We start from the raw sequence: 14,230 nt of genomic DNA, 5'->3' as shown, positions 1-14,230 counted from the left end.
GAAGATTCCAGAGTCATTTACTAGACTGGCACTCAATAGAGATCAACAGAGCCCTATAGGTTCATCTCTGATTGAACCTATAGGGCTCTGTTGCAGCTTCCTTCTATGCACCGCTTCCTTCTATGCACCGCAGAAAATGTGCGCAGCAGGAGATGTGCACCGCAGGAGATGTGCGCAGCAGAAGATGTGCACCGCAGGACATGTGCGCTGCAGGAGATGTGCGCACATGGGGCGCAGATGTGCGCTGCAGGAGATGTGCGCACATGCCGCGCAGATGTGAGCTGCAGAAGATGTGCGCCCCCAGGAGATGTGCGCTGCAGGAGATGTGCGCAGCAGGAGCTCTGCAGCAGGAGATGTTCGCACATGCGGCGCAGATGTGCGCTGCAGGATTATTAGCTTCACATCTCCTGCAACTGCGGCGCCCCTGCTTGATGCTGTGTGAGAAAGGGGAAGTGGAGGGAGTGCGGTGGACATTTCACCTCTGGGTCTCCCAAATGGAACGGACAAGGGGGTATCCACTGTATAGAGCAGTGATTATCAATCTGTGTGGCGCGCCCAATGTTTTAACGTCCGCATCTCTTTAACGGCGGAGCAGTAAACAAATCGCTCTTTCGCCGTAGAGAGGGGTCTGCAACCCCCTCGCCAGTGGCTTCCTGAACAGTGTTGTGTGTATCGCGGACAGGCGCCGGGGCTCCGACCCCGCTCCGCTCACTCTCTTAGAGACACACACTACATTATTCGTGTGCAAGTCGCTCCCAGCCACACATACAGCGCACATCATCCTGGGGCGCATATAGGCTTGCTGCACATCGTTCTGTGGCGCACTTCATCCTGCGGCGCACATCATCGTGCAGCGCATTTCGTCCTGTGGCGCACATCTTCCTGCAGTGCACATCATCGTGCAGCACACATCATCCTGGGGCGCACATCATCCTGCGGTGCACATCAAAGGAGGAGGGTTGGACCTAGAGCTACAAATTCCACCTCACATAACAGCCTTTTGATTAAATTTGTAATATTCTAACATTTAACAATACAGGACAAAATCGATTTATGTATGTGGGTCTAGATACACCATTAAAGTCATTTTGGTTATTTTGAGAAGTGATGGCCTATTTCAATGGCAAGATAAAAAAAAAGAATCAACAGAAGAATACGGAAGCGTATTACATTCAATTTTATTTTTAATTTTTTGGGGCATTTGTAACTTATACTGTGTTGTGCAGAATTGTGTGCATTGATCTTTTTTTTCGGGTGGGGACGCTCGGAGGGGATTTCGCCCAGGGCGCAATTCCATGTAGAACTGCCACTGGTGCACATCATCCTGCAGCGCACTTCATCCTGCAGTGCACATCATCCTGGGGTGCACATCGGCGCACATCATCCTGCGGCGCACATCAAAGGAGGATGGTTGGACCTAGAGCTACAAGTTCCACCCAACATAACAGCCTTTTGAATAAATTTGATATTCTAACATTTAACAATACAGGACAAAATCGATTTATGTATGTGGGTCTAGATACACCATTAAAGTCATGAAGTTATTTTGAGAAGTGATGGCCTATTTCAATGGCAAGATAAAAAAAAAAGAATCAACAGAAGAATACGGAAGCGTATTGCATTCACTTTTATTATTATTGAAGAATTGTGTGCATTGATTTTTTTTTATTGGGGGGGGGGGGGGGGTTCGCCCGAGGCGCAATTCCATTTAGAACCGCCACTGAGATAAGGTATGTTTAATTCAGTTTCATTTTATTTACTTATACTTATCTATATTTAACTTTGTGCTTTATCTTACATTGTTGTAAATTATTTTGCATGTTGAATTTGTATTTGCAATACAAAAAAAAAGGAATCCATGTCAGAACATAACTCTAAGATCCTATGAGTCCATTTATTATTATAGTGTAATTTTTGGAGGGAGGTGAGGACAGCGGTATTCAGCTGCAACATACAACTTCAGCACTAGATGTCACTAAATTCTACACACTGAACCTTTAAATAATCTTTGTTTTAGCGATGCTACACTTATACAATTTTCACTCTCACTTCAGTGTGTTGTGTCGTTAAACTTGACATAATACTGATGTGTTACCTAGTGAAACAAGTGCTTGCATATAACCACATTGAAATTCCCATGGTAAAATTCATGGTCCCAAGGATCTCTGATTTTGGCGTTGTGGTTTTAATGACCCTGTGGATTTTCTTGTACAATACTCGGGTCAAACTATATGGATTTCTCCTTCAATCCATGTTAAGCTTGAATTGGTAAATGGACTGAATTTATGTAGGTTTTTTAATCATAACAACCACCCAACACAGTTCACACTACAGGTCCCATTCATAATGCTCCTGTATCACATCCTATTGATACACTTATGACGCAGCTAACAGAGGTGAATGCTTGATTGATTCAACATTTCTGTAGGACCGTCTACTCTGAGAGTTTGCCGAAGCCAAGGGTAAATCCAATGTCAAGCCAACACAACAAACACGTGTACAGCTGTGGCCAAGGGTTTTGAGAATGACACAAGTATTGGTTTTCACAAAGTTTGCTGCAACAGTGTTTTTAGATCCTTTTGTCAGATGTTACTGTGGTATAATGAACTATAATTACAAGCATTTCACAAGTGTCAAAGGAATGTATTGGCAATTACATTAAGCTAATGCAAAGAGTGAATATTTGCAGTGTTGACCCTTCTTTTTCAAGACCTTTGCAATTCACCCTGGCATGCTGTCAATTAACTTCATGGCCACATCCTGACTGATGGCAGCCCATTCTTGCATAATCAAAGTTTGGAGTTTGTAAGAACTTTTGGGTTTTTGTTTGTCCAGCCACCTGGCTGAGAAGCAACCCCACACATGAAGGGCTGAGAAGCAACCCCACACATGAAGGGTCTCAGGATGCTTTACTCTTGGCAAGACACAGGACTGATGGTAGCGCTCACCTTGTCTTCTCCGGACAAGCTTTTTTCCGGATGCCCTAAACAATCGGTAAGGGGATTCATCAGAGAAAAAAGGACTTTACACCAGTCTTCAGCAGTCCAACTACTTTACCTTTTGCAGAATATTAGTCTGTCCCTAATGTTTGTCCTGGAGAGAAGTGGCTTCTTTGCTGCGCTTCTTGACACCAGGCCATCATCCAAAAGTCTTCACCTCACTGTGGGTGCAGATTTACTCACACCTGCCTGGTGCCATTCCTGACCAAGATATGCACTGGCGGTGCCCGATCCTGCAGCTGAATCAAATTTAGGAGACGTCCTGGCGCTTGCTGGACTTTCTTGGGCACCCTGAAGCCTTCTTCACAACAATTGAACCTCTCCTTGAAGTTCTTAATGATCCGATAAATGGTAGATTTAGTTGCAATCTTACCAGCAGCAATTTCCTGGCATGTGAAGCCCTTTTTGTGCAAAGCAATGATGACTGCACATATTTCCTTGCCACCATGGTTAACAGAGGAAGAACAATGATTTCAAGCACCACCCTCCTTTTAAATCTTCCAGTGTTGTATGATCAAAAAGTTTTACTTTGTGCACATATATAATTTAATGAGAATCAAATACATTTTTGCAAATGCACATATCATTAGCTCATAGTCCACCTAGTCCAGTTGTTTCAGTTCTTTTTAAATATGCTATTAAATACTGATGTACAAAAAGGAGGCTGAACCAGATAGTACGAGTAATAACCACAATAATCACACAGGTCTTTCTAAAGACAAGAGATCACTTGCACATGTTAGAAGTTTGCCTTTCTGTCAGAAAACCTTTGCACGAGGTTCATGTAATGAAAGGATCTGATTTAACACAAACCCTGTTCTGTTCCTATACATAAGTCATCTAATAACCTAAACTTCACCTAACCGTAGTCAAAAACTGATGTTGATACCAGAAAAGCTTTCTAGCGTATTCCCCTGAGGGCACACTTCTAGCGAAAGTATTTCACTTCAGCCCTCTGCATTACAGACTACTAAGCATACAAACAGCAGAAAAACAGAGGAGTCAAGACAAGCCTTCAGTCTTAAAAGTAAACAGTGCTGAGGGAAAAAAAAGAATCTTCAAAAAAATCTTAACACTCCCTGCCCAGATTTCCCCATATGACAGAGTTATGTTGAAATCCCAAACATCAACAACAAGCTGGGAGAAAATCTGTTTGTGGCATGACAACAAAATCAGCAGGTGCACCTCTGGGCATGTATTAACTAAAAACTCTGTGTTTGACTGATTCTTTAAGTTATTCAGCACATTATTTTAACCGAGATCAATATGTGCATTGAACAAGGCTGAGCCATGTCAACATTTTATAATCATTTTCAAACAAACCCAAGCTAAGATTACATGAGCATAGCAGTCCTGACTGCTGACTTTGTTGTGTTGCAATCAGAATATCTCAATTTAACGTTTAAATTAGCTATCAGGGTCTTTCAATTATGCATATAAGAAGATGACATGAAAAGTTAAATCACATTTGACCAAATTTTTAGACACAGGATCAACCCTTTCATGGATGATGTCAACTACAGAACAAAGTTAGAGGACATCTTTCCTCTCAACAACTGTTACGTCAGTTTCCATGTTTGCTTTTTCTGCAATAAATAATTGTAAATACATTATTGGTAATATTTGTCCTTCCATGCAAAACAAGATGAAAAGACTGAAAAGTCAACCTTTGTTTCATACTTTCATATTCAGTGACATACTCTCAAACTTATTAATGATAATTTGGACTCATAGTTTAACTCAATTCAAAATGTGTACAATGTTTTTAGACTAGTGACAGACATGACATATTGAGATCAGAATCTTAGAAGTATGCAGATTCTATAAAATTGAGTTAGATGCTGTTTAGACCCTCTCTCCTAAATGAACTATGTAGTGAACACCATGCATAAGAGCTCTAACTGATACAATCCAGTCACATTGTTTCATAGTTTTTTTTGATCAGCATGTGTGATGAACTTACGTAGACAAATGTAAAGAGTACAAAATAAAATTTAAAATCAAGGCTATTGATTCAAACAAGTGAGGCACTTCTCTTCCAAAGGTTGTAAATATATATAATATTTGTGTCATTGGCTACGTCAAGTGGTATCAGATCATCTTCTACTTCAGAATGTCTATGACACTGAAGAATCAATTGTTAATATAATGAATATACAGCCTGAATTCCAATTTCAGTGATCACATAAAGCTAACAACTTATGTGTGATATCAGCAAATTTGCATCCAATGAACACATACAAAACACAAAAAGTAAAACAGTCTTTGGGAAACAGCAATAACCAAAGTGCTGAAATGATGAGTACAGTACTTTCTTCATGACTGTTACATTCATGCATTGACCATACATTCAAACTGTAGTTTGAATGTATGAGTCCAGTACACATACAATCTATGTAGATCCACACCAAACTGCTCCCTGCAGCTCTGCACAAACGCTACACAACTTCACCTCATAGAGTAACATGACGACATAAAAGATCACCCACATTGTCCTGTTATAACCACAGACACCCCAACTACCGCCCTGGATATGTCCTTGATTGGCTGAGTCACCTTCAAAATTGAGAAAAAGAGAAACAAAGGCAAAATAACGGTGTAAAGATCTTTAAGTGTAGGAATGAAGGACTCTTCTCTCTATCTTATCACATCCGCATGCAACAGTATTTGGGAAGAGTAAAATTAGAAATCCAGCAGACACTGGTTCACAACAGCTTTTGAGTTAATGCTCCAGATCACAAGTTTGTATTTTCGGGTACAAAAAGTTCAGGGACAAATAAGAGAAAGAGCTTGAACAAGATGCAGTTCCATAGGATATTTGTTGGACTCATGCCTGCTTAAGTGATCCTAGCTGCAACCCAAAATTGTGATAAAGGCTCCAAGCCCAAGCTGAGATGACTCCTGATGACATCACTCTGACTTCATCATCTTTGTTTTAACATCATAGACAAACGTACAGAAGCAAAGCAAATGTTGACAGGGCTCGGTCAGAAAGGTGAGGTTAAGTATGTGTGCTGGCTATTTATGTCATCAGTTTATTTTTGTGACTCACTGCCAACTTATAGCTTGGTTGATAAGATGAGTTGTTTCTGTAAATGTCCTTATGAATAAGAACTATTCAAACCAATACTTTCAGTATATCAGAGAGTGGAATTCCCTTTTGTTTTTAACCATTGAAACATGAGTGTTTTAGTTAAGACACGTTTGTGGCTTATAGGACATAACATACGTTTGTGGCTTATAGGGCATAACATACGTTTGTAAACAAAGGTTAAATGCACCAACTCAGGTTAAATGCACCAGGTTTCTAAACTGTTATTGGTTCTGGCAAAACTCAGAGAGCCCAACTATCTGAAACCTGAATCACAGGGATTAAACGTCATGTATCAGCAACAACAGAGGACATGTTGAAATGAGAAATGAGCTCTCAAGGACAGACCTCCATTCTATTAACTGTAAGGTTTTAGGAGCAAAACAAAAGATAACAATGACTACTGACAAAAGGAATATAAATACATGTTCAAGCATACACAGAATGAGAAGATTATTAACAGCCCTATTCAATTAGGAAGGCTGGCTAAAAAGGTAGACACCTCCAACAGGCCACAATCAGTCTTTCGCTGAGGTCGGGAATCTAGCGTGATAGAATCAGGAAGCGGGGGGAAATGAAACTTGAGCTGTTGGGGAGGGAATGGTGGTAGTGAGGTTATAGGTTGAGTTTTGAAATGATGACTGAGGCGATGCTAAAGGGCTGTAAATGGGCCTGTCAGAGATGGCTGAAGAAGGGGAGTTTTGCACAGCGGTAATTGTTGTTGGGGAGTCAGAGCTGACCTCATCCCCTTCCTCTGAGTCCCACACTTCACTCTGCAAGTAGTCTGCAAATAAGGCCTTGGCTCGCTGCAGCACCCTGCTAAGGTTGTGGCGCCGCACTAGCCGATCAAAGTGCATGGCTAGCTCATTGTAATCCAAGCTGTTCTTGATTATGTGGTCTCGATGCTCCAACAGGATGGACAGGCACAGAAACAGCATGAAGGGATTGCCTTTGCCGAACTCTTGCGGAGGCGGCAGCGAACACGATTTGATGCTGGTGGTCTCAGCTTTCAGAGAACTCGGTGTGTTAGTTGCGGTACTGAGAGATTTGTTGCCTGGCGAAGGAAGATTGTTGGTGGATGACTTGCTGCCAGACAACAAGGGGCCTCTGCCAAAGGACAAAATAGGTGAAGAGAGAAGGGATCGATTCTGAGGGTGGGAGGGAGATGCAATTGATGTTTTTACAGTGGGGGTTGTGGGAGAGTTGATCCCTGTATCGCTAAGCACTTGGGCGGCGGAGGTCAATATTTTTGGAACAGTGCTTGGTAAGGCCTCTCTCCAACTGTTTGTGGATGGGGATGTGGACTTTGGAGGAGAGTCTGGAGACGCTCCTGGCCAGCTGGACTGTGAAGCTGAAGATGTCAGAGACACGGAAGAGCCACTTTTCCAAATAGGTAGGCCACTATGAAAGAGGTGAGGTGATAATATTGGAGAAAAACCAATTTCACAGTCTTTTATGAGAGGTGTTCTCTCTTCTGGATCCCCTTCACTATCATCTGTAGACTGGTGACTTGGGATGTTTTGTACCGACTTTGAAAAAGTCAAACCCTGTGGTTGGTCATCATCTTCCATATCAAAGCTATCTTCATTTCTGGCAGTGTAGTATTTAAATTCTCCAAAACTTGTTAGCTTTTCAAAAGGAGCCTGAAAATCTGACTTTACCAGACTCACTTGATTAATATCACAATCACTGCCCTCACTTCCTGTTCCAGCACCTACATTTTGCCTGTCTTTTTGTTTTATGACGGCATTCCTGGTCACATCTTCTTCTTCTCTTGAAGGCCTCAGCATATGTCTCCTCCGCTGCTTCTCTTTTTGTTCCTTATCATCTCTGAGGAAGGTCTCAACTGTCTTGTCTTTGTAGGTCACAGTTTCATCAGCGTCTAGCGGCGGTCCAAGAAGCTCCACTTCGGTCTCAGGCGGATCCGGAGGCAGGGAACTCCAGGTGACCTCAAGCATCCGTAAAGCATCATCAAACGCAAATTCTCTCTTGAGCTCCAGGAGCAGCCAGCGATAGCAGAAGAAGAGGTCATCAGCTCCTCGGGACACCAGGTAAGAGTAAAATTCTGGGTCTGAGTACTGCAGAAGCAGCTTTAGATGCTGGAATTTAATAGACATGAGTGACCCATCTGGACAGAAGTTTCCCTCCAAACGCTTCATTATGCCACAAAAGCAAATGAAGGCATGCGCCTCATTGTCCATTACTGCAAGTATAGGGGAGGCGATATCACTCATGCCTTGACAGTATGATATCTGAAAAGCAAAACATTCACACATTATACATAGATTTATCCAAGCCTACAGTTAAAAAACTAAATATGCTTTTATGTATAAAAGTAGCTTGCAAATTATGGGAAATATTATTCATTAGGAGAGAGTAGACCATGTGCCTAATTTATCATGCATGCACTCTGCATGCACTCTGATCACTGATGGCGTCACTGGATTCACTTGTAATATCTGTATGTATGGCAGGAAAGTGCTTGCTCCTTATGGGTACAGTTGGGTTTCTATATAATATTGTAAGTTATTGATCTTATGATGTAAAGTAATTAATGTTGTGATTTGGGTATACAAATAAAATTGAAGTTTGTTTGGAAATGGTGAAAAGGTTAAGGAACTAATATGTGAACTACAGTAACAACTCTCGTATAAGGACCCTCGTGTCCATATGTCTGTTTACCTGATCTAATCCCAGGATGCTACTTCTTTAAAAAGCTGCCGGATCTAAACTTCATTGTCTGTGATGTTTTCTGTCTATATATTTCTCATTTACAATTTTTTTCCTACATTTTCTTGTAAATGCTGAAGGTTAGGGGAAGGGTTCAATCCTATGGTGCTGTCGGCCACCATCCCCCACCCCAACCCTATCACAGATATATGCCAAATGACAAGACTTCTCTACCAACCTGTGGGTGGGTGATGGCAAAAGTGGTGAGCAGGTCTGTAAGTGCAGTCAGATGTGGACTGTCTTCTGAGCCAGCGTAGTACGGATGAGCCCGGTCGGTTCTCAGTACGTCTTTGAGAACATTTCCGCGAATAAATTCAAGGTCCTCATGACTGACCCGGGCAGTCCACTCTCTCTTCAGCTGGTCATACTCCCTTGTCTTTCTCTTCATGTAGTCCATTCTTTCCTGTCCACTCAGTCCATCAGGATACAAATTCAGGAGGTACCGCCACACAACCTTACACCACAGCAGACAATACAGAAGTTATTCCTTTATTCCGTTGTAAATGACCAGTTATTATTTAAGAGTTGAATGCATGATTTATCATGTCGTATATGAAATTAAGGCACAAAAAAATAAAAAACATTCCGTATTTCCAGGGCCAGTTCGAAGCCAAGTTTGGAACCAGTACTTTGTGTTTTGACAAAGAACTGGTCTTCGGGGAGGAAAAACTGGTTCCAGGGTAGCACCAACTTTTTGCTGGTCAACAAGAAAGAACAGCCAACATCTGTGAGCCTATGTGTGATTGTATGTGTGTCAGCGCGAGTGAGAGAGGAAGACAGTGTTGTCGTGAAACTAACTTAGAACCAACACTTGCGTCCGGCTTACTTTTTGGGAAAAGGGGTAAAATAGAACCACAATTGACAAACGGAATGGAAAACATAATCAATTAAAATCCCCTGACATCCAATCCTGATTGTCTGGAGAGCGTGCTGTAGATGAATCTCACCTTACGCAGAGAAGGCTCCACACCACCATGATAGATTCGCAGTCTGAGTTCCTCGGGTCGTGTCAATTGGCCCTGACCATTGAGGTAACTGTGAAACTCTGCATCACTGAGAGGAGGCTTGAATGGCTTGATCTCCTCCCCATAAGACCAGCTCAAAGCTTGCTGGACCTTGGACAAGGTTCGGCCCATCTGAACACGAGTGAAAATAAGCACATTAGGAAAGATGGTACAGTTTTAAAAAGACTATATGAGGAAGCTAAAACAAGGTGAAGAAACCTGGGACAGTAGAGACTGGGTGAAAGGAAGAGCAGCGGCGGCCAGAGACCTCGTCCTCTCTGCAAGAAGCTGCTCAGAGCCAATCACATCTTTGGGGCTTATGATGTCCCAGTCCTCCATAACAGGACCTTTGGTTTAACAAAAAACAGGTTTTAATCATCTGCTTTATGTCTGAACAGCTGATCTAAGATCTTAATGGATGTCTTCACTGTGTAAAAACTAGATGTCTAAACAATTTCTTCAAGTAAAGTCAAGTCAAAGCAATAAAACCTCACAGCACATGGCAAAAACAATATGTCAAGACAGTTGCAGGGAATTTTGGCATCTGGTTTGACTGTTATTTAAGCTTTAGTCACACACCAGAGAGCATGGACAAACAAGGGCTTCCGAAGACAAAAGGACCATTCTACGTGTCTTTATGTCATCAGATCCGGACTACAGCAACAGCACTTTCCGTCCTGAGGCAATTAAACTATTTAGCCCAGGAAATCAGCCCAGCTGTCTGAGTCCCTACCTAAGAGTAACTTTTATCAGACATAATTTCCTGTTTTACTGAAAACCTTTCATTTTCTTCGAACTGCCTTTTTGACTTTTTTAACTATTGTCCAAGGAATTGATTAATCAGATTAATTTATGACTTCAGTTTCATTCTTGTCTTCTGAATAACTTTGTATTCCAAATTATATTCATTGCTCTTTAAATAAAGATTATCATCAGTACCTATATTTAATGCTCTCTATAGATATTTCACAATTTTTAAAATTAGTCTTAAAACTATAGTCACAAATGTTTATATGAACAGTGAAACAGTGAGAATCAGAATAAAGCACCATTGGCTGCTGGTGCAACCCTTCTAGTGATTTGTTCCTGAAACCCACCAACACCTGAACATAAATAAAGGCTGTGCATGAGTGTTTTGTGTTTTTTTCCATGTCATAATTCAACTCTTTTTTTTAAAGATCCCTTGCTAATGCACTTTTTCTGGAAGTGATGTAACAAAATCCAGTTTTGTGCAAATCTCAAAAATGCCCCATTAACTTCTTCAGGAAATGCAAACTTCACTTTTGGATTGACCCTCACAGTCCCCTTAATCTATTATTCTAAACAGTGACACAATTTCAATCGCTGAGGGGTTAGCTTTGCAAAATAAGTCTTTCTGAACTGCTGTTATATAACAGCTGCTGTTAATAATAACTGCTGCTGGAAACAATTGTCTTGATCTACAATCCACATTTCTCTTGATACTATCTAGAGTTCCCTTTTCTGTTCCTCATTTTCCTTCAATGCACTTCCGTCTCCTCTTCTGACACGCCCCTGTCAATGCAACAGCTCAGTGGTTCCTTCATCTCTTGAGACATGGGTTCACTCTTAAGGACTATTGTATGAAGACTTTTAGGTTTGGTATTTGGTGTAAGGAAGGTGTTCTCACTGTCTTCTGATGGTTTTATGTCCATCTTGAGCTGTAAGTAGGTTTTGGCTGCACTGACAAATGCAACATCCAAATCCCAGTCTGACACCAGAGACTGATACATTTCAGTACCACTCTTATCCCGAGACAGGTAACTGATCCCAAAGCTCCGCTTCCTAGTTTGAGAGAGGAACAAAAGGAAATGTCGACAAAAATATTGTTATCTTGCCATTAAAAAGTCTGACAATATTTGTGTCTGAACAGTTAAGTCAGGGGGGACAATCACTCTTACCCATTCAAATCAAAGGCTCTGATGAGAATGTGCTGGAGAACCTCCAGTGATGTTATCTGAGGATCAACAGCAAAGGACCGAAACTCCATTGGGAGCACCCCATCACATTTCTGAAAAGCATAAAAAAACTCCAGCTGAAGAAGGAGCTGGCAATTAGCTGGTGCTAATGATGCAATATTTACAGGTAAGGGATATGTGATTTAAGGTGTGGATGAGACAGCATTTATAGGTGAGAGTGAGTGTCAAATATTGTAGATGAAAATGAAAGAGCAGCATGGCAATTATTTACTGATACATTACATTACATGTCATTTGACGCTTTTATCCAAATGTTGGATTAGTGCATTCAACATCTATGAGTGGCCATTTAGGGGTTTGGTATCTTGCCCAAGGATACTAAAGGAAGCAGATTGGAAAGACTGAGGATCGAACCGCCAGACCTTGTTTTTGGAGGACGACCCCTCTACCCCTCAGCCACAGCCGGCCATATGTCAGATATGGCATATATAAGTACAGATGCAATGAGAACAGTATAATATTTATTTTAATATAAGTATATTAAATTCTAGTAAAAATATAATATTAAGCTGTGCAAAAGTAGGTAGAGAGGGCAATGACTAAATATCGTGTACAAGACAGATGTGATGGGGCCCGTGACCTGAAGTACGTATTAAGTGTGACAGAATAAATATGTGCGGAGAAGCAGTGTAAGCCATTAGTAAGACATTAGGAAGTGCATAGATGTCCAAATAAACTGTGTAAATTACTAAAAAAAAATGGTATGACCTGCATGTTGATTTGAGTAGGATAAGCTGTCAACTAAAATCATCTGGTAAGAGCTCTGAATTTAACCAAGTCTGTTACTGAGCATTTGAGGCTTATTTGTGAATATTGTGTTTTCGACATGAACTCAAAGTTTCAGGTAGCGCATCAGTGAGTCAACAAGAAATTAGGAAAGTGTGAAATCTCAGCTAACTACGATCTTGTGACCAGAGCGATTTTACCTACAGGATCAGTGACCAGAGCGATTTTACAGGATGATTGTCAACAATAAACCTGACTGTATGTTGTTTGTCTTGTTCCATGTGACATGTATTTTAAAGCAAACTACAACATATGGTGAAGCAGCTAAACGTCGACCCTGACCTCATCAAGCCTCTGCTGTCAGGTTATGCGTGACGTCATCACGTGTTGTGCCGTGCACGCGTCTACTGAGCAGGCAGGTGACGTCAGCTCCAGTGTGTGTGTGTCTTTGTGTGTATGTGTGTCTGTGTGTGTGTATTCACTACTGTGGGTTCAGTATCGATGGGATATTGATAATGATCGATCAGACAGTGTCAGGTACATGTGATGTTACCATCGGCCCAAACACCGGGATAGAGAGATTTCAGATTGTAGCGATAACTACGATAATGGCGGTAAACACAACGGTAACGTCATGTCGTCTTGTTCTCGTTAACAACAGTATTCTGTCGCCAGAGGGTGAATCACTACAGTTTGTTAAGAGCAGACAAACAACAAGCAGGTGAATAAACAGCACAGCGGGCTGTCTACGTGACCAGCTGACGGACGTGGACTGGTTGACCGTCCTACCTTGACTCTGACACGGACCACCCCTCTCTCCTCCTCGCCTGCCATCTTCAAGAATCCGTGCTGGGGTAGGATGTTTATTCTGGGCTTTGTTTTGCTTCTAAGAATAAGACATGATGATCGGTCATACGATCAGAGCTAGCGCTGCTCCACTTCCTCTGCTTCGTGATCTTCTTCTGCACTTGGTTTTTCAGAGGCCCCACATCGACATTACCGCCATCTACTGGACACACCTTGATCATGTCAGCAACGTCCAATCGAGTCTAACGTACTTTTCTGTGAACTTTTAAAATTGATAAATTGGCCCATTCTCCTAAAGGTTGAGGAAATGTATTTAGAGGTGGAACCTCGTAATGGGACATACGAAACGTTAGAACACATGTTTTTTCACGCTCTGTTTCAAACATATTATGGCTGTTATCACTCAAAGTAAACGACATTCTGACACTTTATTTGGATTCGGATTATCTAAATTCATTTATTTCTGACATGGTTAACCTTTATAATCCTAATGGGTAAATATCATATTCATTCTAGTAAATGCAGAAATTCTTAGCCATCTTTTTGGATATATGTAAATTTGTATTTATTTGATGTCCTTCTTTTGGAGCTCCATTGTGTCAATGCTAGTAATCACCAATATGTCAGTAAATATTTGCTCCTTGACCCCTTATTAGTGTGTGTGTTTAATTTCATATATTTGTCTAAATATCGTTCTTTCATAAGTTTGACAACACTTACATTGCTTTTATCTATACGCATAAGTTCTTTGTCAGTATTTTATGTTGTTTCAATAAACTTATTTTCTGTGACCAGATTAAAAACTGAAAATAAGAAAGCCTGCAGTAACAGGGGCATTCCCCTTTACCAAAATTCTATGATTTGTATCTTGGGTAT

At 41.2% G+C, this 14,230-nt stretch overlaps 1 protein-coding gene across 1 annotated transcript; it reads right to left on the bottom strand.

The window, feature by feature from the left end:
• Positions 1 to 3,488: 3,488 nt before the first annotated feature.
• tbc1d25 (TBC1 domain family, member 25) lies at positions 3,489 to 13,503 on the bottom strand. The gene is made up of 7 exons (XM_062391975.1): positions 13,337 to 13,503; positions 11,744 to 11,853; positions 11,473 to 11,627; positions 10,044 to 10,171; positions 9,768 to 9,956; positions 8,999 to 9,274; positions 3,489 to 8,342 (listed from the first exon to the last, which is right to left on the bottom strand). Exons 1-7 carry the CDS (start codon positions 13,379 to 13,381, stop codon positions 6,648 to 6,650), a joined length of 2,598 nt encoding a protein of 865 aa, XP_062247959.1. The 5' UTR covers positions 13,382 to 13,503; the 3' UTR covers positions 3,489 to 6,647.
• Positions 13,504 to 14,230: the final 727 nt, after the last annotated feature.

This window comes from Platichthys flesus, chromosome 7 (genome assembly GCF_949316205.1).
Source record: "Platichthys flesus chromosome 7, fPlaFle2.1, whole genome shotgun sequence".
Classification (NCBI taxonomy): Eukaryota; Metazoa; Chordata; class Actinopteri; order Pleuronectiformes; family Pleuronectidae; genus Platichthys; species Platichthys flesus.
This window is presented reverse-complemented; position numbering and strand designations above follow the sequence as displayed.

Excerpts from the sequence above, each read along its gene's own strand:
- tbc1d25 (XM_062391975.1), bottom strand. The coding sequence starts at position 13,381 with ATGGCAGGCGAGGAGGAGAGAGGGGTGGTCCGTGTCAGAGTCAAG. Across the intron at positions 11,628-11,743 it reads AGAGCCTTTGATTTGAATGG|GAAGCGGAGCTTTGGGATCA; the intron begins GTAAGAGTGATT and ends CTCTCAAACTAG. Across the intron at positions 8,343-8,998 it reads TTGCCATCACCCACCCACAG|ATATCATACTGTCAAGGCAT; the intron begins GTTGGTAGAGAA and ends TTTGCTTTTCAG.